The sequence below is a fragment of the Mauremys mutica genome, chromosome 1, assembly GCF_020497125.1.
Source record: "Mauremys mutica isolate MM-2020 ecotype Southern chromosome 1, ASM2049712v1, whole genome shotgun sequence".
Taxonomy (NCBI): Eukaryota; Metazoa; Chordata; order Testudines; family Geoemydidae; genus Mauremys; species Mauremys mutica.
The window spans coordinates 67,129,643-67,154,158 of NC_059072.1; the positions used below are offsets into that span (position 1 = coordinate 67,129,643).

General features: G+C 46.3%; 2 protein-coding genes across 2 annotated transcripts in view; one reads left to right on the plus strand and one right to left on the minus strand.

Annotated features, from left to right (window-relative positions):
• KCNMB4 (potassium calcium-activated channel subfamily M regulatory beta subunit 4) overlaps positions 1-24,516 on the plus strand; it is an 85,329-nt gene that overhangs the window by 39,906 nt on the left and 20,907 nt on the right. The gene's annotated exons all lie outside the window — the stretch shown is intronic.
• The window catches only part of PTPRB (protein tyrosine phosphatase receptor type B), an 86,083-nt gene continuing 78,709 nt past the window's right edge, over positions 17,143-24,516 (minus strand). The window contains exons 32-34 of the mRNA XM_044978698.1: positions 23,975-24,110; positions 18,407-18,527; positions 17,143-17,345 (exon numbers count right to left, since the gene is read on the minus strand). Coding sequence (XP_044834633.1) covers positions 17,323-17,345; positions 18,407-18,527; positions 23,975-24,110 — 280 coding nt within the window. The 3' untranslated portion in view covers positions 17,143-17,322. The remainder of the gene's footprint in view (positions 17,346-18,406; positions 18,528-23,974; positions 24,111-24,516) is intronic.

A 24,516-nucleotide genomic window follows, 5' to 3' on the forward strand; every position in this document is an offset into this window, starting at 1 on the left:
GTAATTGATGTAGCCCCCTGTGAACCCTATAACCCTAGAATGATACAGCCTAAAAGCAGTTAACCAAAGCCAGGCCAAGACTATCTGATGTAGGCTAGAACCTTGCTGAATTTTGTTTTAAAAAACTAGGCTTCTGTTGATAGGAATGTGTCCTCATGAGAGAGCAATCCGAGGTCTTAGGGTAAAAGAGAACCCCAAACTAGAAATGGAGGAGAAGGCTGGAGCTAAATGAGAATGCAATTAAGACTTGGGGGGCATCGGGACAGCAAAAAAGTAGACACACTGCTAGCCCAAAGGTCTAAGGAACATATAGAGGACTTTTAGATCGGAGAGAAAAGAAATGCTAGAAAGGATGTGGGCTCATTAATAAATGAAGGTGATAAAATCCTGAATGACATTAAAATGGCTGAGCTATTGAACTGATCCTTTAAATCAGTCTGTTTAAGAACACAGGCCTGGACAGTCAGAATTAATGCTGTTTATAAGCAGCAGAGAAGACAACTGAGGGCTTGGCTACACTTAAAAGTTGCAGCGCTGGGAGTTACAGCGCTGGTCGTGCAGCTGTGTAGGGACAGCGCTGGTGTGTGGCCACACTCACAGCTACCAGCGCTGGTGTGTGGCCACATTTGCAGCGCTGTTGGGAGTGATGCATTATGGGCAGCTATCCCAGCGTTCAAGTGGCAGCAATGTGCTTTTCAAAAGAGGGGGGTGGGGTGGTGTAGTGTGACAGGGAGCGGGGGGAGAGAGAGAGAGTGGATTTTTGGAGCCAACACTGTGTGTTTAGCTTCCTGCCTTGAAAAATCAGAAAATGTTCGCGACCCCTTAGTCTTAACTCTTAATTGCAAACAGCCTGCAGCCAAACGGACTCCCCGCTGTCAAGCAAACGCTTACTCCCTGCCTGCCTCATTATCTCATTTGATTGTTCACAGCCAGGTACAGATTGATCACAGCAAACAGGAGCTGTGTTATAAGCAGCTCCGGGATCAACGGAGCTACGGAGCTCCGAGTTCACAACAAAACAAAGAGAGGCTGCATAACAAAACAAAGAGAGTAATTTATAAAAGCATTCTGGGATATCTGCTAATACCCTGGAGGCCAATAACAGCGCTGGTGTGGGGCCACACTTGACGAGCAGCGCTGGATCACCAGCGCTGCAATCGTTACACCCCAAGCAGACCAGGTGTACAGCCAGTGCTGCAGCCAGGGAGTTGCAGCGCTGGATGTGCCTTGCAGGTGTGGACGGTTACTAATTGAAGCACTGGAAAGCCTCCACCAGCGCTGCAACTTTCAAGTGTAGCCAAGCCCTGAATATACACCAGTCAGTAAGTCAGATGATATGCATCCCAGATTGTGAAGATTTCCTAATAAATATACTGAACACTTAAAAGTCGGTTTTGAAAAGTAATGAAAAATTGGTATCATAAGAAAGGAAAAATGAAAATGCCGTACCAACATTAAATCAATCCATCCAGACCTAGGAAATCTAGCTTCAATCCTTATTAAAATGATGGGCCATATACAATTAATCTGAAAATACCTCGAGGATAACAGAATCACAACCAGCAAATGGCACGGATTTATTAAGAACAAATATTGTCAAATAAATCCGATCACATTTTTTACAGCCAACCTAGAGAATAATGGGACTATACATGAAGTAAAACAACTAGCATTTTATACTGTGGCTCAAAATCTCATTTGAAAAATTAATTCAAATCGAGTTGGCTACGAGCAATGAAAGACGGAGTTCTGGCTGAAGAACTGTCAACACAAAGCAATAGTAAATGGCAGTACATCAGCTGCATTAAGGTGTGTGGTGAAGTGCCTCAGCAGCTTTTCTTTATTATATAAGGCAACAGAAAGAGCCAATGATTTGCATTTTTAAAGTATACAGAATCTGGAGGAGTTATGAACATCAAGCGATAGACAGTACAAAGGAGACCACAACAGGTTAGAAATAGGAGCAGGAGATAAAATGCCTTTTATATCTTGAAAAACACGAGCTAATAAATTAGAAGTGGTGGAGGAGGGATACAGCAAATACAGACGCAGTGGGAGGAAGCTACTTGGAAGGCAGAGATGCTAAAAGAAGAGCCATGACTGATAGTAAAGAGCAGAGTGGTTATGGCACAAAGCTAATTATATATGGTTCTGAAGTAGAAGAATTGGTGTCTGGGACTGAAATCACCCACTTCTTGGGAAACCAAGTCGCCTTTCCAGTATATTTGCATATTTTATTAACACCTTAACTCTGGGTGTGGTTGTGTGTCAATTTTGGCATATTTTTTCTTTAAAGTGATACTGTTAAATGGGAGAAGGCAGTTACCAGAGCTATCAATTGACAGGTTAGTTTTAGAATAGTTCTGCATCTGGAGTTTGGGCAGGAAAGGTGTGCATGGTTATCAGGATATGATAGATAGATGTTGGTTTGCATTTGCAGCTGATTGGCTTGTGTCTTTAACTGGCATTGATACTGCACTTGCATCCACATCTCCGCCTCCTGACCCCACCACCCCAAACTCCCCTGCCCTTTATCCAACCCACCCTGCTCCCTGCCCCCTTACTGCGCTGTCTGGAGCACCGGTGGCTGGCGACGCTACAGCGGCGCCGCCCAGAGCACCAGGACAGGCAGCCGTGCTGCCCGGCTGGAGCCAGCCACGCCACCGCGCAGCACAGAGCACTGGGTCAGGCCCCGGCTCTGCAGCTGCACTGCCCCAGGAGCTCACAGCCCCGCCACCCAGAGCATTGCACTGGCGGTGGGGTGAGCTGAGGCTGCGGGGGAGGGGAAACAGCATGGGATGGGGGGTAGCCTCCCGGGGCAGGAGCTCAGGGGCCGGGCAGGAGGGTCCCGCAGGCCATAGTTTGCCCACCTCTGATCTAAGGGCTCGTCTTCACTATGGGGAGATTGTCGCTGCTGCAATCAATGCAGCAGGGATAGATGTAGCAGGTCTAGAGAAGACCCACTAAATCAATGGCAGAATGCTCTCCGGTCAACCCCGGAACGCCAGCTCTTGGAGCAGAGTAAGGGAAGTCGACTGGAGAGCGGCTCCCGTCAATATAGCACAGTGAAGACATCAGGGTAAATCGACCTATATTACGTCGACTTGAATAATGTAGCTGGAGTAGTGTAATTTAGGTCGACTTACCCCCATAGTGAAGACAAGCACTAAGACATTCTGTACCAAGTTGCGTTCCTCCTCATTGTATTGTTTCTCTATCAGCCATGTCTGTCTAATAATCCTCTTCCCTTAGGTTATGTTTTCTAGGTTGGTTATCAAGATGGCTGAGATTTTAGTGATGTCTCAGAAAAAACAAACAAACATCAAATTAGTGATTCTTTTTTAAAATTTGCAAAAAAAAATCTATTTTAACAGATCAATTTAAAATTCTATGCAAGCGTTATGCTTCACTGGCTTGCAGTGTTCTCAAACTGAGTCAAACGATGGCATTGGTAATATTAATTACTGTATCACAAAGAAATTCTGAGTATTTGGCTCCCTTTAAAAAAACACCTAATCTTGATTTAAAGAAGCCCTGTTACTACCGTGTGACACTTCCCAGCAGTACCCAGCTTTGCAAGGCATCTTGCTACAACCTGCCTTTAGCGTGAGGAAGCTTTGTGTATGTGTCAGCCTCCCAACTCCAGCAGCCACAGGCAACACAAGCACATGCAGGCTGAGCTGTCCCTCTACAGGTTAGCAACTGATGCGCCCCAACCACTGAGCCCTCCAAGTGTCGCTGTGGGGTGCCCAGCCTGTTCCACTGGACACCTGCACTATTCACAGATGGACTATGCCCAAAGGAGCAGAACACCCCAGCTTACCAGTTTCACCTTAGATCACAGCTCCGTCTAACACAGCATTTTAGATACGTATGTGGCTTTGACTTTGAAACAGCAGTGTTCATCACACTAGCCAGTGGGACACTCACAGTCTCGTAGGGAATGAAGACAGCACGCTTCCTTTGCTTTTGTTTATTCCCTTCTTACCATTCTGTCTAATGCTGCCTTTCCTTTTTCGTCTAATGATGTTTGTTACAAGCACTGTGTGACTCACATTTGTCTGGTATCCCTTTTCTAAACATCTGCTGTTATTTAGCTTAGCTGTTTAAACTCTCTCTGCACATGAGCCTCTCTGAGACTGAAGTCAGCTTAGCTCCTATGCTAGGAAATTGACCTGCTGGTGATAATGGTTGTCAATAGTGGGTCCCACCTAACTCACGGACATTGTTTTAACTACTGGTGTAGAGAGGGCAGAGGACAGTTTACAGCACCATTTCAGACAGCGTGACTGAGACTTGCTCAAATTGGTGGACTGTATTGGTCCTGACAAGAGCTTTGGCCCATCTATATTCTCAACCCTGATTCTGGAGGACCTGATGTTGACAATTCATGTCAGCAATGGGTCCGTTTCCTAGGCTGTGAATCTGATAGACTTTTTTCTTTCATTTCCCACCAGTGCTGCCACTGGTGCAGCTCCATCAGTGGTGGAAGCCTGGCTGGCTCACCAGCATTTTAATCTTCGTGCTTAGGTCTAGCTGACAAGGTGTTTTAATGCTGACAGATACGGGCAACTGGTTTACGCTGGCTCACCTGCTGTTGTGCTCCCCAGTGGAACTATTCCAGTGCTTATACATGTAAAGAAAATCAGTCTAATGTCAAGAAGAGCTTAGAGTGGTGGGGGAAGAGGAACTCTTTTGTATGCAATATGGTACCAGTATTTAAAGGTCTATAGGCCTTCTCTGCAGAGAAGAAAACAAATGATAAAAGAGTAGTTACAATATATATATATAAATTTATTCCTAATGAATTTCATCTTTATAAATTAAAAGGCCATGGAGGACCCAAGGAAGGGCTCACGAATTTACTGTCTCACCTTGAGATCTGTACTGTAGCTTCTCCCACTTCATATTATTTATCCTCACTTGCTGGGCCTTTCCCTGGCTTTCCAGACTTGCACGTGGTTTGTCCTTTGGCTCAGTGATCTCTTGCTTTAAGAACCAATTTCCCTCTTTGTCATGACATCTGCCATGCCTTGGATGTCAGCATCGACTTCAAGCTTGGACCCTTGTTCTGTGCGGTCAGAACAAGATTTGCAACAGTACTCTGTTAAATGTGTCATTGATTATTCAGTTCTGAATATCAAGTTGGAGGCTAAAGGGCTATTTTCTCTAGTAGACAACCATCACACAAACAGCCTTTAATAAGCAATTCATTCTGTGGCCATATGCCAACCAGATTGGAGAGTGTGGCCTGCAATGAAACTTCAAAATACAACATTACTTTGTATAGCATCTTGCATACCATCTGGTTTCCAAAACACTTTCCTGAGTTGCATAATTTAATAACACAGTTAAGTAATAGAGAAGGAACGAAAATGAGGAGGTGTAGGTAAGGGAATGTTTGTCTGCTGTGTGTGTGTATGTATGTATGTATATACCATTGTGAGTCAAGTTCTTCCCTTGGATGTGCATGCAAATGGATTTGAACTGGTGATCTAGCAGCAAAATAGGCCATAGCCCATTTATAATCCTCTGAGCCAGGGGTCCCCAATGCGGTGCCCGCAGGCACCATCGCACCCACGGGGGCATCTAAATGCACCCGCGTCCGGGCTGGCAGTCGAGCATTCGGCGGCATTTCGGCGACAATGCCTCTCGATGACGCCGCTTGCCGCCAACAAGCGACGTCATCGAGAGGTGTCGCCACCGAAATTCAGCGGCATTTCAGCGGATGCTCAACCACTGCCACGGTCCTTCGTCTGGTGCCTGCCAGATGAAAAGTTTGGGGACCACTGCACTGAGCGATCCAGTCCTCCAAAAATATAGTTTCTAATCCGCAGTTTAAAATATCTTGGATCAGATTCCCAGATGTGTCAGAGTGTGGCTTGGGGTTGAGGGGCATACATGGCTTCACAACACCCTTTGGCCTCCCCAGTCCTTCCCCAATTTTCTTAGCCTCTCATGTGTGGTGGTCTGGCTTGTAGTTCACAAGACATCTGCGTATTCTTTCCATAACCAATTGTCACTTGTATGCAATACCTTGCAATTCCTTCCTGCTTCACAGTCACCATTCTAATTAGCAAATACATGCAAATTAATGTGAGATCATTGCTCTTTTATTCAACTTGTATTTTTAAAATCTGCTATTTTCACTCTTTGCAGAAGGGGACAGTTTTCCTCCCCTCCTCTGCGTCCATTTGCCATCATGTATTTATTATACCCTGGTATGTTCCATCTCTTTCCCCACTTTAAAAAGCGACAAAGAGTCCTGTGGCACCTTATAGACTAACAGACGTATTGGAGCATGCGCTTTCGTGGGTGAATACCCACTTCATCAGACGCTCGTATTCACCCACGAAAGCTCATGTTCCAATATGTCTGTTAGTCTATAAGGTGCCACAGGACTCTTTGTCGCTTTTTACAGATCCAGACTAACACGGCTGCCCCTCTGATACGTTTCCCCACTTTGTGTCCGTCTTGCCTATTTAAATTGTAAGCTCTGCGGGGCAGGGACCCTCTCTCACTATCTGTTTGTACATTGGCTAGCACAGTGGGGCCCCAATCTTTTTTTGGCGCCTACCATGCTACAAATAATAATATGTACGTGCACAGTAGTTCTATACAATAGGGGACTTTTATACAATAGTCCCACTTTCTGGTTACCAATTAAGGGCTTGATCCTGCACCCACTAAAGTCAATGGCAGTTTTGCCATTCACTTCAATGGGAAGAGAGTCAGAGCTCAATTGCATATAGTCATTGGGGTTTTGTTGGTAATGCCAAAATCACAGCCAGTACTGAGATTTCAGTAAGAACGCATTCTCCTTGGCCTTGGGTTGTATGTCACATATTATTTGTAATTGTTCATGCTCTTAGCTTAACTGTTTTGTTATGTTGTATTGACTGGTGAAGAAAGTGCAATCAAAATGTCAATTTAAATATTGTTCGTGGAGGTGCTTTGGGGCTTTACCCGTTGTCCTTTGCTTGCCTAACCTCTCCCATCCCTGTAGTTCACAGGCTGTCTTTAGTCTCACTGAGCTCCAAATGAGGTGTTGCGAACTATGAATAAAGTGGCAGAATTAGGCCCAAAATTTCCTGATTGTTGCACTTTTCCTCACGTGGTCCCTGATTCAACAAGGGATTTAAGCCTCATCCCACTGAGGCAAATGGAAATACTCACATGTTTAAGAACTTGTTAAAACAAGACTGTGGTGGGTTTTCTACTCTTCCTATTGCTGTTTCCAACACTGTAAAAAGAGTGAATATTGTTCCCGCCAAGTTAGGCCAGATGTTGAGAAATGCTGCATATCCTCAATTCTCATTTAAAAGTCAGGGGGAGTTGAGAGAACTCAACATCTGCTTCGATATTTTTAGTTCTCCCCAACCTTCCTTGCATGGATTCAATTTCTGTTAGCTCGTTCACTAAACATCTGATACTCAAAAAATCTTTTTCTCTCTTTTGACCTTGGGCGTCTTTCAGATACAGTGGTAAGCTAGCTGGCTGGTTGCATTTATCACATCTTGAGCCCATGTTCTCTCATGTTGTTTGATGCTTTCTACATTGAATTACATTCTTTGTTATCTCTGTGTTTCTTCATTTTTACTTAGTCTAAAATAACAATAGTGAAATCACTGTGACAGGCAATTAAAATGCCCTCAATTAACATGTGAACTTGTTTGTCTCTCTCTCTCTTATTTGCATTACATTTTCCTTCCCGAGCAGTGTGTGGCATTTGAGAAACTTTATTTTATTTTTCTGCATTTAATTATTTGTTAGTAATTACTTCTACAGTATAGCTCAGCTTACACTGAGGCGTATTCTGGTATCATTACTACACAGTATATGATATGTGTTTTTCTTCAGGAAGGTGTTGGCTTTCCCCTCTGTATTGCTACTAACCTTGCTCTTTTCATATTTCTCTAAAACCAAATTGCTTTTTCTGGCCACAATCCTGTTCCCATTAAAGTCAATGGATGTTTTGCCACAGGGCCCAATGCTGCTCCCCCGGCTTCTGTTTATAAAAGCTCTTCAGAAGATCTTCATATTTTTAACCTATTAAAAATTTCAAAGTGAATTCTGCTATTGTAGCCCTACACCACAGCCCCCAACTCTGTGAAAATGCAAGCAAATGCAACTGAAATATCAGCCATATGCCTCCTCCACTCGCTCCTTTTTGGATAGTCTCTCATACTGGCTCACTCTTAAAGCCATCCATTTTTGTTTCCTTTCATTGCTCTCCTCCTGCAGGCAGGGTCTTCCTAACAACTAGCTCACTTTTTTGAGTCTTCATAGTCTTGCACTGCTCCCACATCTGTTGAAAATCTTTGATGCTTACCAGCTGCAAGTGGGTAGGAAGGATGGCCAACAGGGCCGGTGCAACCACTAGGCAAACTAGATTTGGGGGTGCCAAAAAGCAGAGCCCTCCAATTTTTTTTACAGCATTTCAGCCTCCACAGCCCCCTCCCCCCGCGCTGAGTGTCTCCCGGTCCCAGAAGCGTCCCTGCCTCTCTCCCACAGCTCCATGCTGCCTGGGCTCTGCTCCTGACATCAGCTGCTGCCGCAGGGTCCTAATGCCCCTCCATCACTAGTTGCAGGGCAGGCTGCCCTTCCCCTGCCCTTCCCCCTCAGACCCTTCCCTTTTCCAGCGGGACCCTCCACCAGCCCAGGGCCCCACCCACAGTCACCACTTCTGCCCCCACACTGTGCAAGGGTCACCCCCAGTGAGGGGCAGCAGCAGGGGAGGAAGTGCACATGTGATGGCAGCCCCCCCCCCCCCCGGCACCTACCACCGGGGAGGTGAGGGGGTTTCCTGGACCTAAGAGGAGCCCTAGGAGCCGGTGCAGTGACAGTGGTGCGGGGTGAGTGTGCTACCAGGGTGGGGGGGGGACGTGGGGGGCCCCTCCCTCATAACTCACTGCTGCCGGCAGAGAGAGGGCTGGGCGGAGTCCTCCTCTCTGGCCCCATCCCCGGGGCAGCCTGCCTGCACCCCAAACTCATCCTCAGCCCTACCCCATCCGAGAGTCAACACCCCCAGCCAGAGCCCTCACCCCCCCTGCACCCCAACCCTCTGCCCAGCCCTGAGCCTCCTCCCACACCCCAAACCCCTCATCCCCAGCCCCCCTCCACAGTCCTCGCCCCTCCACCCTGCCCACTTCCCACACCCCCTCTCTGCCCCCAAACTGCCTACCAGAGCCTGCACCCCCACCCCTTGTCCCAGGCCCCCCTGCACCCAAACTGCCTCCCAGAGCCTTAGGCATCCCTGCCAATATCTGGGTTTTAAGCCCTGTTATGCCTGCAGCGGGCCTAAGTCTGTGAGTGACCCCCATAGCAGCTGCCTGAAGTGCTTGGGGGAATCACACAAGTGTTGGATTTGTAAAAACTTTCGTCTGAGAATGCAGCAGGAGCGTGAGATTCATTTGAGGGCTCTCCTCATGGAGGCTGCGCTCCGCCCAGCGCAGGACTGCAGTCTCGGCAGGACTCTAGGCCCAGCACCTCGCCCTCCGTTTGTAGTGCACTCCTGGCACCGGGCTCAGTCTGGCACAGCTACCCCTCGCCAGTGCCCAAGAAGCAGTCAAAAAAGTGGGACTCCCTGGCACCAAGCAAAAAGGGTCAAAGGACATCGGACAAAGGACCTAGTTCAAGCCACCTTCCCACCCCAGAGACACATGGGGGTTTCTCTCCGATTGGATCCACTAGTCTCCCCAGGGATCCACCGCTGACTCCCGGGAGTGGCACGGGAGCCAAACTCACTGTTGTGCGAATATGCGTGTGTAGGTTGTTGAAATTTGTCATAGTGATATTGTCAGTTGTTGTATAACGGAGTATCCACCATTCTAATTTTATAAATTTTATTAATAACAATAATTGGACATTCTAAAGGTAGAATAAAATGTAGTAGATTTTGTTATGAAAGAATGAAGGAAGGAATATACGTGACTAAAAAGGGTGTATTTTTAAAAGTATTTTGAAAGTTTATAATAAGTGATGGCCGGGGGGAGGGGGGAAGGGGGCGCAATGTGGAAGTTTCGCCTAGGGCACAAACTATCCTTGCACCGGCCCTGATGGCCAAGTAGCTAAACTAATGTAGACTAGGCTGCAGGGAAACCAGGTTCAATTCTTGTCAGCAGCTGACCAGCTGTCCTGACTTTGTAGGGACAGTCCTGATAGCCGGGCTTTGTCATATATAGGCCTCTATTACCTCCTATCCCCATCCCCATTTTTCACACGTGCTGTCTGGCTACCTGAGGTCAGCCACAGATTCAGCTGAAGTTGAGTAAATCCCTTAAACAGTTTGGTGTTTAGCTACTGTAGTTCTACTGTGCAGGGAGGGGCAGGCTGCAGAGCACAGAGCCATCACATCTGGGAGAAGATGGAGGGATTCTGCAGTGGGTAATTGTTTGGGTGTGGGGCACAGTGGCCTCACTAACCCTACACATAAGGGCTATGAGCTCTATCTACGCTGGGATTTAGGCATCTAAATCCAAAATGTAGAGCCTCAAAACCCCTGCTAAGCTGGTGCCTAACTCGGTAGGTGCCTACGTCTGTGCCAGTCAAATACCCCAGGAAGTTAAATTTCTGAGTGAGCATGTGCACCCTGCTGCCTGAATCTTGACACCTGCCTAGCTTACACAGGATCCAGCAGGCGCCTACAGCTAGGTAAACCCCCGAAGGGCCCAATGAGGTAGGCCTGCTCAGAGCATCTCCACTAGATCATGCCCTATACAGGAAGAGCCCTCTCCAACAGCCCATGGTTAGAACACTGCCCCAGAATATGGGGGTGATAGGTTCAAACATAGACAACTTGTGCTTCCCAATACTGTGTGGGGGGGAAGACAGGCACAATCGAACGGGAAGATGTATTACCACCCCATGTATCCTCTGTCCTGCAACCCTCTCCCCCCCCCCCGCACCCAGCCTGGGGCTGCCATGCTCTTCCTGCCCTATGTTACCTGCGGGGGGGGGTGAAAGGGGCTCTGTCTTTCTCTTGCTGTGCCTCCCCCAGCCCATTGGGCCATTCTCCCTGGCAGCTGGGCCCGGGTGGGGAGCAGGACCGAAGCTGGCCCCTCCATGTCACTACTCTGTGCTGAACAGCAGCTGCCTGAGAGAGAGCTCTGCTGGCGAAGTGGCTCACGCCGGCCCAGCTGCCAGGGACAGGGGCCAAATGAGCCAGAAACATGCTGGGGGGGCAGACTGATTCGCGCACCCTGTGCCCGGCAGCCTGGCCCAGGTGGGGCAGGCCTGCTGCTGCCTCTCCAGCCTGGCTCTCTCAGGCAGCTGTGCTGCACAGGTGTGAGGAGTGACCTTCCAGCCTGGGCCCAGCTACCAGGGACGGGGCAAGTGTGCCGGGGTGGGGGGGGGGGCCCTTCCCTTCCCCTCCCATATGGCAGGCCAAGCAAAAAGCCCTCCTCATGAGGCATCGCTGGGTTCACGTCCCTTCGCTGCGTGAGCTGAGCAAGGGGCTTTAAGCCATGTTGGGGTGCTGGAACAATTAGTACAGCGGGGGTGCTGCGAGCCATTGAACCAAACTATAAACCCTCTGTCTGATGGAAACCACATCAAGCCCGAGGGTGGGTGGGTGGGTGCGTGCACCCCTAGTACCATCACCTATGCTGGGATATTCAGTTCATCTGCCTTGGCCCAATACCCCTTTGAGTATTTTATAGAAAGTGAAATATCGTCAACAGGCAAAATGCGAAAGCTCACCAGCTAGCCCAATGGTTAGTGCACTCAGCTGGAAGCCCTTCATGCAAGTCCCTGCTCCACATCAGCCAGCCTTAGGATTTGAATGGTGGGCTTGCATATCATTGATGGGCACGCTAATCACAGGGCTACGGAGCGGGGGCAGCAGCGTTCACTGGAACTGAAGGTTTTTTTTCCATGAGTTAAAGTATGTAGCCGTACTTTAAATGAGGGCATTATAAAGGCTTCATTAGTAACATCTGACTCTCTTCGCTCTGCTGGTTGCTGACATACTGCCTTTGCCATGAAGAAGAGCAAGAAACACATGGCAGGAGTCGGGGTTAGTGGCAAGGTTCAGGATTGGGGCTGGCAGGCCCCACACGGTGGGGGTTGAGGTTGGCGGTGGGGTTCGGTCAGGGCTGCCATCCGGCCCCTACACAACAGGGTCTGGGGTCCCTGCCTGCCGGCCTCACCACCAAAGCGTCACTTCTGGCCCCACTTTGTGGCGAGGTCTCTGGGCTAGGAGTGTGGGGCATAGCAGTGTATGTAGGAGGAGGATTGTTGGGGGAGGGGAGGGAAGTGGGGGAGGCAGTGGTTCTCAACCTGCAGCCCACAGTGATTAATAGGTTGAGACCCACTGATCTAGAGCAAGGTTAATCTTTATTCCGTTCTGCTACATAAGTGACTTTTGCCAAGCTCTGGAACATAGTGCTATTGGTTTGTAGATGTGTGTGGCTCAGCAGAGAGAGTGATTGAGCGGTACATTCTGTATATCATACATAAAAGTTCTAGTTGACTTTTAGGCCTCACCACACATCACCTACGGCTACTGCTACCCTTGGCGCTGGGGAGCAGGGGTGCAACTCCCAGCTCACGCAGACATGCTCATGCTAGCGCTCACTGTTAAAATAGATGTTTAGCTGCAGTAGCCCAGGTAGCGGCGGCATGGGCTAGCCTCCATGACTGCATGCCCATGGGGGGGAATCCAGGTGGGTTTGTACATGGGGGCTGCTAGTTCATGAAGCCGCTGCCAGTGCTAGTGTGGCCACGCTGCTATTTTTAGTGAACTAGCTCAATGAGAGCGAGTCCAAGTCTGCCTATGAAAGCAGGAAATCACACCCCCTGCTTCGCATGTAGCAGTAGCTTTAGAGGCACTGGTGAATACCAAATGGTAGCCAAATGTCACTATTCCCTTCAAATAAACAGAACAGCCTGTTCTTAACAGCAAATTGCAACTACAGGCCAACACAGTTAAAATACTTGTTTGACTTACTTAGTAATATTAGGCCTGCAAGCAAAATAATGTCGTTAAAGGCAAAAAAGCTAGTTGTTAACTAGCATGGTTCAAATCTTGGCGTAAACTTATGTTGCTCCACTGCAGTCAATGAAGTGAGGCCCATTTACGTTAGCTGAGGATCTGTCCTAATTGGTACCGGTGCCTTGTGACATGTCTATAAAAGAGCAGACGCTCAAGCGCCTGAGCTACACTACAGCTGAAAAAATGACCTTTGGCTAAGAGATTGCACACTGGTTACTAACAGCCCAGAGAAAGGTATTTGGGAGGAAAAGCAAGCACCACTCAATAGCATATGGTGTATGCACGTCTCTTGCTCGCACACAGTTGAGCAGAAAAAATTTAAGGCAACAGTCGTTGATTAATTTAATGTTCTCTGAAGACTGTCTCATTTAAAAATCAAACTCACTTATGACCTTTTCCCTAAACAGCAGGACAACACAAATCCATAATGCAAAAGCAGTCAAATAGAAGACGAGGACATGAGTTTAAATGAACTGTTTTATTCATGAACGATGTGTAAAATACACTCAAATATAGTTCCTTTGTAGACTGGAGTTAAAAATATAAAAGTATACATAACAAATACATAAATAAACCATAGTAGCGCAGTTCTGTGCTCACCTAGTGTTTGTTAGAAACACAAATATGAATAATTAAATAGCATATGAAAATGAAATATTTTCTGCAGCCATTTTTCTGAAACGTTACCCAGGCACAGAATTTGCAATTTAAAAAGAATTGGTTAGCAATGTAAACTAGTGTGCCATTTGAGAACACTCTACAGTCAGCTACTTGCCTTGACTTACTATATGGTTTTAGCTTTCAAATTAAACAAACAAAAAAACCAACCTGCAAATTACTCATCCAGCATTACTGATTCTATATACCACAGTTCCACACTAGTCCATAGTCATATGTATTTTCTGCTACAGTCATTCAACAAGACCAATCTTATCTAGTTCACTGATCTGCTAGGTCATGAGTAATAAGCTGCTTTTACTTTGGGCATCGTGCTGGCACAGGAATGTCACTACACCCGCTAGAAAGCGGATGGGCCCAGGACAACAGGCCACAGGGAGCCTGCTAGTGCAAAGTCATCTTAATTCCTCCGGGGACAACGGGGCCCAGAATGCAATGCTCAGAAGGTTGAGGCTGAGCACAGGGTCATCAACAAAATAATTGTCATTTTATGCTTCAGCCAATTCACACAATTGAATGTCCTTGAAGCAGTGCCAGACAGGCAACTAACTGTATGCAATTGCGAGCCATACTAGTTATGGGTAGTGCATTGTGTACAAAGATATGCAGTTGCTGTAAACCAGACCTCAGTATTACACTTGCGTAGCTACAGTCTATGGCTCTTGGACAAGTCATCACAGCTTACCCCCCCGCCCTTCCCATTTGATAACTCTCAGGCCATTACCACTCAGTTTAGGAATAGTAACTTTGAATTGTACTTGGTCTCACTTTGCTGTCTATTGTTTCTGCGCTTTGCTTTCCAAGGCACAGCATCAACTCCATGGCATACTGTGTAAGCTGACCACAAGGCCGCTCTTAGATCTTTATGGGCACTACAGCTGAAGGGAAATTCTTTATGTAGTGGCCTAAGGAGTACTTTTTTGGCAGACATTTATCAAGCACATTTAAGCCATATAAATAACTATAGCAGCAGATATAATTTATAAAGTTGCACTTTCGTGACATCTTCACAGTGTGTCTATTGCAATCATTTATTTCAATGACCTAGTTGTAATTTAAAAAAAAAACCTCTTCTCTAAATCTCTAGCTATGTTTTATGAAAGGTTTTGCTAACATAGGTAGTAGATCTTGCATTGGTATTGCACAGACTAAAACAATTAATCACAATTTTTATTAAATACCTGTCAATCAAAAAATAGTTAACAAAGGGCCCAGTCCTGCAAATGATGATGTACGTAAGTGTCATTGCTCATGTAAATAGTTCCATTGCCATTAATTGAACTATTCACATGGGAGGAGAGGGGGGTTTACAAGCTTGGGCCCCAACTGTGCAAATACTAGCTCAAGGGTTAACAACATCAAATGTTGCTTTTTAACCTTACCGTTGGAACCCATTGAGAAGGGGATTCTTAGCCATACAAGATATAAAAATCTTCAGTTGAGGATTATTTTCCTTAACAGCTATCTTTCTTCAGTACTGCAGTTCCTTATAGTCCAGCCTTTTTGCTTTAACAGTTCCCTACCAGTTCTGGCATTCTACTTCAAGGCACAATAAATATAATTAATTATACTAACTGGTGGCTTGCACCAAAAATATTACAGCGCTTCTGCCATTTATTTGTTCTCAGTATAATTATACTGGCTCCACATGTATATGTCAGCTTATTAGCTAGCAGACAGAACGTGTGGGTGGGGGGGGTTCACCTTTGAAGCAAGGGGGCCACAGGCCAGGGAATCAAGGTCATTGTCACACAAAATTGTGCAAACAGTTAAAGCAGCCTAAAGCTTTTGAGCAGCTGTGAAATCTTGTATCAAGGGAGGTCTCTGGAGCAGCTGCAGGAAGGGTGTCTGGTAAGGAGTAGGGGGATGCCAGAGTGAGTGGAAAGGCACAAGCACTGTACGAATGGTCCTGTCTATCTAGAGTAATTTGGGTGACCTGCAGTGTTTGTGAGTAGAAATCCCTGCTTGTTCTGTGTTGGCCAAATGCACCCCGTCCAAGTGGAAAATTAGAGGAAAATTCTGCAAGGGCAGCCCTGGCGTTTTCCTCTGCTCTTCCATTGTCATTTTCATGGGTGTTTCTGCAGCAGGGAGGGACTAGCCCCAGCATGCAGAGGTGCAAAAAAGGCCTATATCCTTCTCTCTTCCTGAAACCTGGGGCATGGGTCCTTCTTCTTAACCCTGATACATGATTTTATTTTAATTTTGTGGAACAGGAGCTGTTTTCTCCTCACAGATGGGGCTCTCTTGAAGTGCTGGCTGGGATAGTATTAAACTCTATGGGGGGTACTGACATGCCAAAGAACAGGGAATTTACAGCATCAGACCCTCATTTGAACAAGTTCTCCTCCAAACAGCTCTGCCCCTTCCTTTCAACAAAAATAGTCTTAAGTTTTTGTCTTGTGGCAGGCCAAGCTTTCGCCAGATAACCTGTGTGGGAGGAGATCGGAAGGCAGGCCGAACTACCAAGCCTTTCCTTTCTCCTTGGAAAAGGATTGTTCTTTAAACAAAGTTTTCATTATATTTTAATAGTGAACAGTCCCTTTCCTGTTAATTCAAAGTGAGTTTTTTTTAAACAGAAAGAAACAAATGCTATTGATGGGAGTGGTCAGATTACAGTATCTTCAAGGGAAAAGTGATCTCCAATAAAGAGCAATGGCAGCTTAAATGCCACTATTACTGTGAAAGCTGTTTCCATCTTTGGCATCTGTAAATCTGTATATTCCTGAGAGGTCTATACTGATGTTATCTAACCCAATCTACTCTTTAAACGCTCTAGATAATGACTTTTGTTTTAAAGAGTGATAAAAATTGCCAGGTTTTGCAGCCTCACGGAAGTAAGTCTCTGCATGTCAGTCCGGGTGAATGCATGTGTAATTTATTTATTGTCTTTGGCTGCGGTATGCATGCATTTATGTAGTCATACAGGTCAAATCTAAATCTGACCTCCCATCAGAGTAAAAGAAGAGTTCTATTAAACTTCAAGGCAACATATGTTAATATTTTTCCACTAACATTCAGATTACAGTGAAACAGTTGCTCATAGTGAAGTGGATGTTTTTTTATTTGGATGTTAATGAGCTTTTGGTACATGGTACATTGCAGTGCCCTGGCATTGTGGATTTCATCTATTCTGATCAAATCACAAGCAATCAGCAATCAATTTAAAGTTTAGAATTCCCATGTAGGACTACTATCCTTTACCTAATGTGTATCTTATTTCATCTGGTGACCACTGAGTCAGCTAAAAAGGCTGGCTATCCTTAATGGATTTTTCTTGTGTATTAAGTGCCAATACATAACCTACTCCAAACTCAGCAGTTCTTTTTGACACACAGTTTAAAATAGTTTATGTAGAAAAGTTCCTAAAAACTTTAGTATGGAAAAATAGTATTATCTGATGCTTAATATTAATATAAACATTATAGAAAAATACATATTTACATAACACCAAAATACAATTATATACAATAATATCTATTACACTTAAATTATATTTTTTTTTTAAAAATCACCAGACCAATAAATTATACACAGCTTCAATAGAAATGTCTGGCGCCTCTCTAGTGCATGAAACACACACACACACACATGCACACAGACACACACACACTTAACAGATCTGAGCACAAAAGCAGGTGTCTGCTACATTCTTAGTGTCTCGAATAAACAGCATCTGAAAGCAAGGAAAACGGATTAGAAAAATCACCAGTCTGTTTTATTTTCATCTTTAGCAGATGAATATGGTGTGTGAGGAAGTGGCGGAGCACCAGCACTGTCTAGCAATTGGTATGACAAGAGTGAGGCACTGAGCAAGTTCCCACTCACAGCTCCGCCATTACACTTCAGTCATGAGTTGTACAACTCCTGTTATTTCAGTCTTTGGCCTCTCACACGTAGAGGTGGGAGTTAGATCACCAAATTCTTTTCCATTTGGGAAAGGAGCCAGGCTTTGAAGATAGGTCATCAACAATGGAAAGCAAATGGCACGTATTACTGTTAAAAATCACTTGTGTTGCACTGGAAATACACATGGTGTTTCATGAACATAAAACATTTTCTCTCTCCCAACAAGCTTCTAAGTAAAATGGACCAGACAAATGTGAGATGTGAGGTAAGCATGTGCAAGGGAAACCAGGGACAGCTGGTGAAGTGAAGGAGGAAACAAATATTTCTGGGTGGAGTGAATTTTAATGAGGAGGAGAGAGGCTTGGAGGCTGTTCCTATCATAGGGGACAGCTTAATAGTGTGTGAGATAGCAAGAGCGTGAAAGAAAGCTAAAGGGCGTAGTAAGTGACGGCACTGGGAGGTGTAAAAGAAGTGAGGGGGTGGTGTAGGAGGAAATGAGATCAGAGACATAGGTGTGGAAGTGAAGCTTGGATTTAATGGGGAAGCCAATGGAGAGGCAAATGAGATGGCCAGAGTGACAAGAGAGGAAGACAACTGTAGCACCAGCATTTTGGATAGAGGGGAAGGGAGAAGAGGTGAGAAGAGTAGGGTGACCAGAGGTCCCGATTTTATAGGGACAGTCCCGATTTTTGGGTCTTTTTCTTATATAGGCTCCTATTACCCCCCACCCGGTCCCGATTTTTCACATCTGCTGTCTGGTCACCCTAGAGAAGAGAGCAAGTCTGACAGGAGGTTAAAATAACCCAGGCAAGAGATAATGCAATATGTCCCTGGTTTTTAAATTGTGAATCTGAAACGCTTTATAATTCATAACTTTGTCCTACCTACCTCTGTGATACTCTGGATTCACATTTTCATATATTGGAAACAAGGGATTTTCTTGTTCACTGCGTAGCTTTCTTGCTCTTAACACGTCTCTCACACACTGATGTAAATAGACATACTGACACTAGAAAAGAGGGAGGGAAGTGTCAGAAATGAGTGAAATCTGCAAAGGAGTAAGAGAGGCTTACACTCAGATGCCATTGAATGGTAAAACATGGAGTGTTTTGCAACACCTTTGTTCCATGGGAGATAAAAAGCCATGTCAGTTGTTATGGGAATGTGATCTTTTTCATAAGATTTTTATTTGAGCGGGTTTGGAAAATTCTCCAATGAAAATTTTTTCCACTGGAAAACAGCATTTTGTTGAAACTGAAAATTCCCATAGGACCATGTCGATATCAACAACACTTCTTTTTTTAAAAATTCTTTTTGAAAAACTTTCTAAAAATGTCAAAATGTTCTGTTTAGACAAATTTGGAATGGAATGTTTCAATTTTTCCAAATCAAAATGGACTTTTAGTTTTGAAATAGCTTTTATTTCATACTGTTAAAATAATGAAAAAATTAAAATATTGAAATCAAAATGAAATGTTTCCATTGACTTAAAACTTGAAATTTTTTCAAAATTTTTGATTCATGGGAAATTTCAGAATTATTTAATTTCATTCTGATTCAGAACTAAACACATTTTGAAATAGCAGAAATTCCTGTGACATGGAAATTCTGGGATCTGCACAACTGATCTTTATAGCAGCTTTCCAGTTTACTGTTGCTATCAGTGCAAACCATTAAGCCTCATGTGACATAATGAAGCAAGCCCTAGTCAAGTATGTTTTTCTACGTTTCTGATAACAAGAGTAGGATGTGCTCAGGGCTACTTCCATGCTTGGCAGGTGTCACGGAGTGTGGGGGAGTCCGGCCCTGCACCCCTCTTCCTGGACTCACAGTGACTCTCAGCCAGCCAGTAAAACAGAAGGTTTATTGAACAACCGGAACACAGGATACAGCCCAGCTTGTGTGCAGAGCCAGGACCCCTCGATCTGGCCTTTCTGGGGGTTCAGGGTGCTTGGATCCCAGCCTAGGATCCCCTGAAACCCACCTCCCAGCTCCCAAAACCGAGGAATGCCTCCACTCCCCCGTTCCCTTTTGTCTACCTCCAGCCAGAGGTGAGACCTCCCCTCCCCCAGGCCAGGCTCATGTTACAGCTGCAAACCTGTCTCTGCCTACCAAGCACACAGACAGCCCCTGCTCCTTCACAGCAGGGAAGTGCAGTTAGGGCCTGTTTATACTGGACAAGGAAAGCCTGTGGGATCCTTTTCTAACAAATTATATTTAAATATGGATTTTTTTTACCAGAAAGAGTCAATGTTCTTTCCCTTGCCAGTGCTGACAGGACTTAAATATGCTATAAACTCAGGGCTGGTGCAAGGACGTTTCGCGCCCTAGGCAAAACTTCCACCTTGCACCCCCCCACGCCCCCACCCTGAGGCGCCCCCCCCCCCACGGCAGCTCCCTCCCTCTGCCCTGAGGCGGCCCCCCACCCCAGCTCACCCCTGCTCCACGCACGAGCACCCCAAGCACGCCATGGCTGCTTCACTTCTCCTGCCTCCCAGGCTTGCGGTGCCTAAGCTGATTGGCGCCGCAAGCCTGGGAGGCGGGAGAAGTGAAGCAGCTCACCCCTGCCCCGCCTCTTCCCCGAGCATGCCGTGGCCGCTTCACTTCTCCCGCCTCCCAGGCTTGCGGCACCAGGCTTAGGCGCTGGGAGGTGGGAGAAGTGAAGCGGCCATGGCGTGCTCGGGGAGGAGGCGGGGCAGCGGTGAGCTGGGGCGGGGAGTTCCCCTGCGTGCCGCCTCTCCCCCTTACTTGCCACAGGCAGCCGTCCCCACACTCCCCTGCCCCAGCTCCCTCCACCTAAATGCCGGCGGTGACCGGGGCGGCCCGAAGATCCAGCCACCGTGGTCACCACCAAAGAAAATGGCGCCCCCCAAATGCCAGTGCCCTAGGCGACCGCCTAGGTCGCCTAAATGGTTGCACCGGCCCTGTATAAACTGGTTTATTAGACTATGATATTGACTGTGACATCCATGGTTTTCCAGCAAGGTTAGCCCTTGTCTATGTAGGCCAAGTGAACTGGGTTGTCTCCTTTCTAAGGACAGTATCAGAGGGGTAGCCGTGTTAGTCTGGTTCTGTAGAAGCAGCAAAGAATCCTGTGGCACCTTATAGACTAACAGACGTTTTGCAGCATGAGCTTTCGTGGGTGAATACCCACTTCTTCGGATGCAAGACGAAGAAGTGGGTATTCACCCACGAAAGCTCATGCTGCAAAACATCTGTTAGTCTATAAGGTGCCACAGGATTCTTTGCTGTTTCTAAGGATAGTGTTTGAATAGTTTACTAGAAAGGAGCTAAGATGTTGTTTTGACCAGTGTGGACAGGGCCTAACTGATATGATCTGCTATTCACCCAGGTTACCTTTGCTTATGCATAAAATGCTAACGCCCCACACCTGGCCATTCTCTCAGAGCAATGACCACTGGAACACTAGCATTACATGACAAATGTATTATAGTACCCATAGACATTAGCGAACACCTCCTCATACTAAGGCTCTTGCTTCTAATTTTATTTTGCCTTAGAGGTATCATTTCCCCAGGGAACACAATTTTTTTTTCAACAATTCCTCTTCATTTGCATAACAAGTTTAATAGTTGCTCTGTACTTTTTTCTCTACTGTCCTCTCTCTGGGAAAATTACGAAACCTGCTGTCATGCACATACGGATGCTGTCTCCAGGGAACAGAATTCTGCACCCCACCCACCTATTCAGTGGAAATCTGGCCAGGGCACAGCATCTTCAGTTAGCAGATACTGCTAAGGGCTCATGCCGTGAGTGAAATGGGGCAGTGATTCCCTGCCAGTTAGGCAGCTGTGCAGACCGCTCCCTATCGTGCTAGCCAATATTATTTCATTGTTTCCTTGTGCTCTCCTGTTGTCTCTTGTCTGGGGTTTACACTCTATATCTCAGGCAGGGGCTGTCTTTTCATTCTGGGTCCGTACATTGTGAAGCACAGTGGGACCCTGCTCCATGACTGGAGCTCTGAGGTGCAGGGGCAGCAAGTTATATGGGCCCGTGGTGCCCGTGCTCGAGCAAATCTAGGGCATGGGGGCTCAGCTCTACCAATGTTTGGGGCTGGGTCTCTCCCCTGGCCCTATGTGTGCCTCCCCCGGAGTGTCCCTGCCTGCACCCTGGGCAGCGGGCGGCTGCCCTGCCGCTCTGTGCTGCGCTCCCTCGCCGGCCGCTGCTGGCCACAAAAGGGAGCAGCACCAGCGGCAGCGGCTGAGGAGGAGGGGAAGAGGCACACACATGATGGCAGCCCTCCCTTTCCCCTCTCCCCCCCCCCCTCCGGCAGCCACCACAGGGGAGACAAGGGGGCTTCCTGGACCTGAGAGGGGCCCAGTCCCTAGGAACAGGTGCAGTGATGGTGCTGGGTGAAAGTGCTGCTGGGGAGAAGAGAGAGGGCCCCCTCCCCTGGAGCTCACTGCTGCCGGTGGGGAGTGGGCTGCGGGGACTGTGGAGTCCTCCTCTCTGGCCCCAGTCCCGGGGCAGCCTGACTGCACCCCAAACTCCTCATCCCCAGCCTCACCTCCACCCCAGAGCCTGCACCCCCAGCCAGAGCCCTCACCCCCTCGCACCCCAACCCTCTGCCCTAGCCCTGAGCCCCTCCCACATCCCAAACCCGTCATCCACCCCCCACATTGTGCAATATAAGGAAACTCTTAAACGCTTACTGTTTCCAGTCCATTTTTACATTATTTTAAAATATATATATCAGCTTACAAGGCAGGTGTTGGGGGTGGGCAGGACTTGGACCCGTTCTGGGTACCACCAAGAATTATACAAACTTGCTGCCCCTGACAAGGTGCTACTTCAATATAAATAATAGAGTGACCACTTCCATCTGCCCACCCTCCTCATCCTGGGCTCTCCCAAATTAATAGGTGAAAATAAAACCTTTTGAGACAAATACAGAAGTGGATTTTGGAAGTTCTTCTAATGAAGCCATGAGTCATGAATCTGGTTCATTCCAGATACCTCAGGTTCAGTGGAGCCTGGAACTCCAGCACTTCCCAAAATAGTTTACTAAACACAACCCTTGTAATAGTTACCTTCACCCCAGAATTAGGGGATACCTTCAATACAGGGAGAAGCACCAAGAGAAGGAGAAAATCATTTATAAAAGGTTTGTTAGAACTTCTTTTTGTGCTGGATGCGCTCCGTAGACTGGGAAGGGAAGGGATCAGAATATTACTCTGGGCTCAGTTCAGTTTTGCTACAATTTTACCCCAGGATTGTTCTGAGGATTCTCACTGTTTGCTGTATTGAGGCTGCTACTTCAGGAGCTCGGGTGGGACTTGAGCCATCACTGCAAGGGTTCGGGATAAGATGGAAGAGGTGGTGGTAGCTGTGGTGAGTTGTTTCCACAGCTATATGAGTTCTCCACACTCCTGTCAGACATTTTACCTGGGTATGGCATTTGATTGGGACTTTATGCCAGGCCAACACCGAGGATCCACAACCAGGAAACTTCTGGGAAACTCTGACTTTGTACTAACTAGAACTCTTCAGTGATTAAGATAGCACTGAAATAAAATTCAGTGTCTCATGCCCATGTGCGGCTTTTGCAGACATCGGCAAACTTAGCCACCCATAACATAACCTCTGAATTGCCACAAAGAGCTACACTCGTCTCAGGCTGCACAGCCCAGTAAACTCACTCCGATTTCTCTATTAACACGTTCCACAGAGACAATGTACAAGCTGCCTCCATTACTCTCTGTTATTAAATTAGTCCCTAAGTGTTTAGCCACCATTCTCTGAAAGTCATTTTCCTGCACTTTTAAAAGCATAAAAGACCTGCTTATCCTGTGCTAACAGAATAGATTCAGTCCCTTCTGCATAATGTGTTAGGAAAAGATTGATCTTTCTTCCCAATAGCATAATGAAAGATGGACATGTCAGCCCAGTAAGTACAAGGACACCACACAGCTGCAAGGTCAGAGTGCTACAGTTTTAAAATAATAAACACTTGAGTAATTATCTCCATCCTCCATTGTTTTCTCCCTTTATGTCCGCCTAGCTATCCATCTTAGTGCCCATCTCCAATGTACTTAAATGCTTATGTTCCTTCCCCCAATATATTTATCTAACTCAGTAACTCCAGTGCAATGTGCTGTTAAAGGTCTGCTGCATTACATTCATGGGGATCACTGCAGTTCAGTGGTGGGTGAAGTGATCCCTATTTCTAAGATTTGTATAGAGCTTGATATGTAAGGGCCTGATGTAACTCCATGGAAGACAATGGAAAAAAATCCCACTAGCTTCAGCAGGAATTAGATCAGGTTCTAAGTGCTACAGTACCTGTTAACTATCTTACAGTGGTGCCACATGGCCTAATTTATGAACAGTTGTGAAGTGCTTTGAGATCCTCAGATGAAACACTCTCTGTGTTCAAACTATTATTAGTATATGAATGATGAAGATGTGCCGTTCTGTGCCACATCCAAAGCTTACCTCTGTCTGAACCATGTGAACCCTGTGAAGTCTTAGATCATGCACTGCTCCATAAATATCCACTGAGTCCTTAGAGTCTAGTTGCTGAAGGATTCGATCCAATGCAATGAATGTGCCTGTCCTACCAACACCAGCACTGCAAAGAGATGGAAAATACAAACCCACTAGGTCAAAGCTCTCACCATCTTTACATTTCACTCAGGCAAGGAACAGATTTGCATTGCTATAGATCCATCATGGTCTTTGGGTTAACTGCACTATACAAGTGGCAGCTCTAGGATTTCAGATGGTAATAGTTTACAGTGGAGCTAGATTTTTCGTTTGGAGTCACAGAAGAGCTAGTTGTGATATCTCCTGTTCGTCACTATGGATCAAGTTAGGCTGACAGTTCAATATATCCAAATCTGTTTGTAAGGAGCCTTTAAAGCTCTTTTCTTTCTAGAGATGAACCAGCAGATTCAGACTATGACCTTGAATATGGACCCAAATGTTGCAGTTAACCTACAAAGCTTTACATTTTGGGGTGAGGTTCTTTGGCCTGT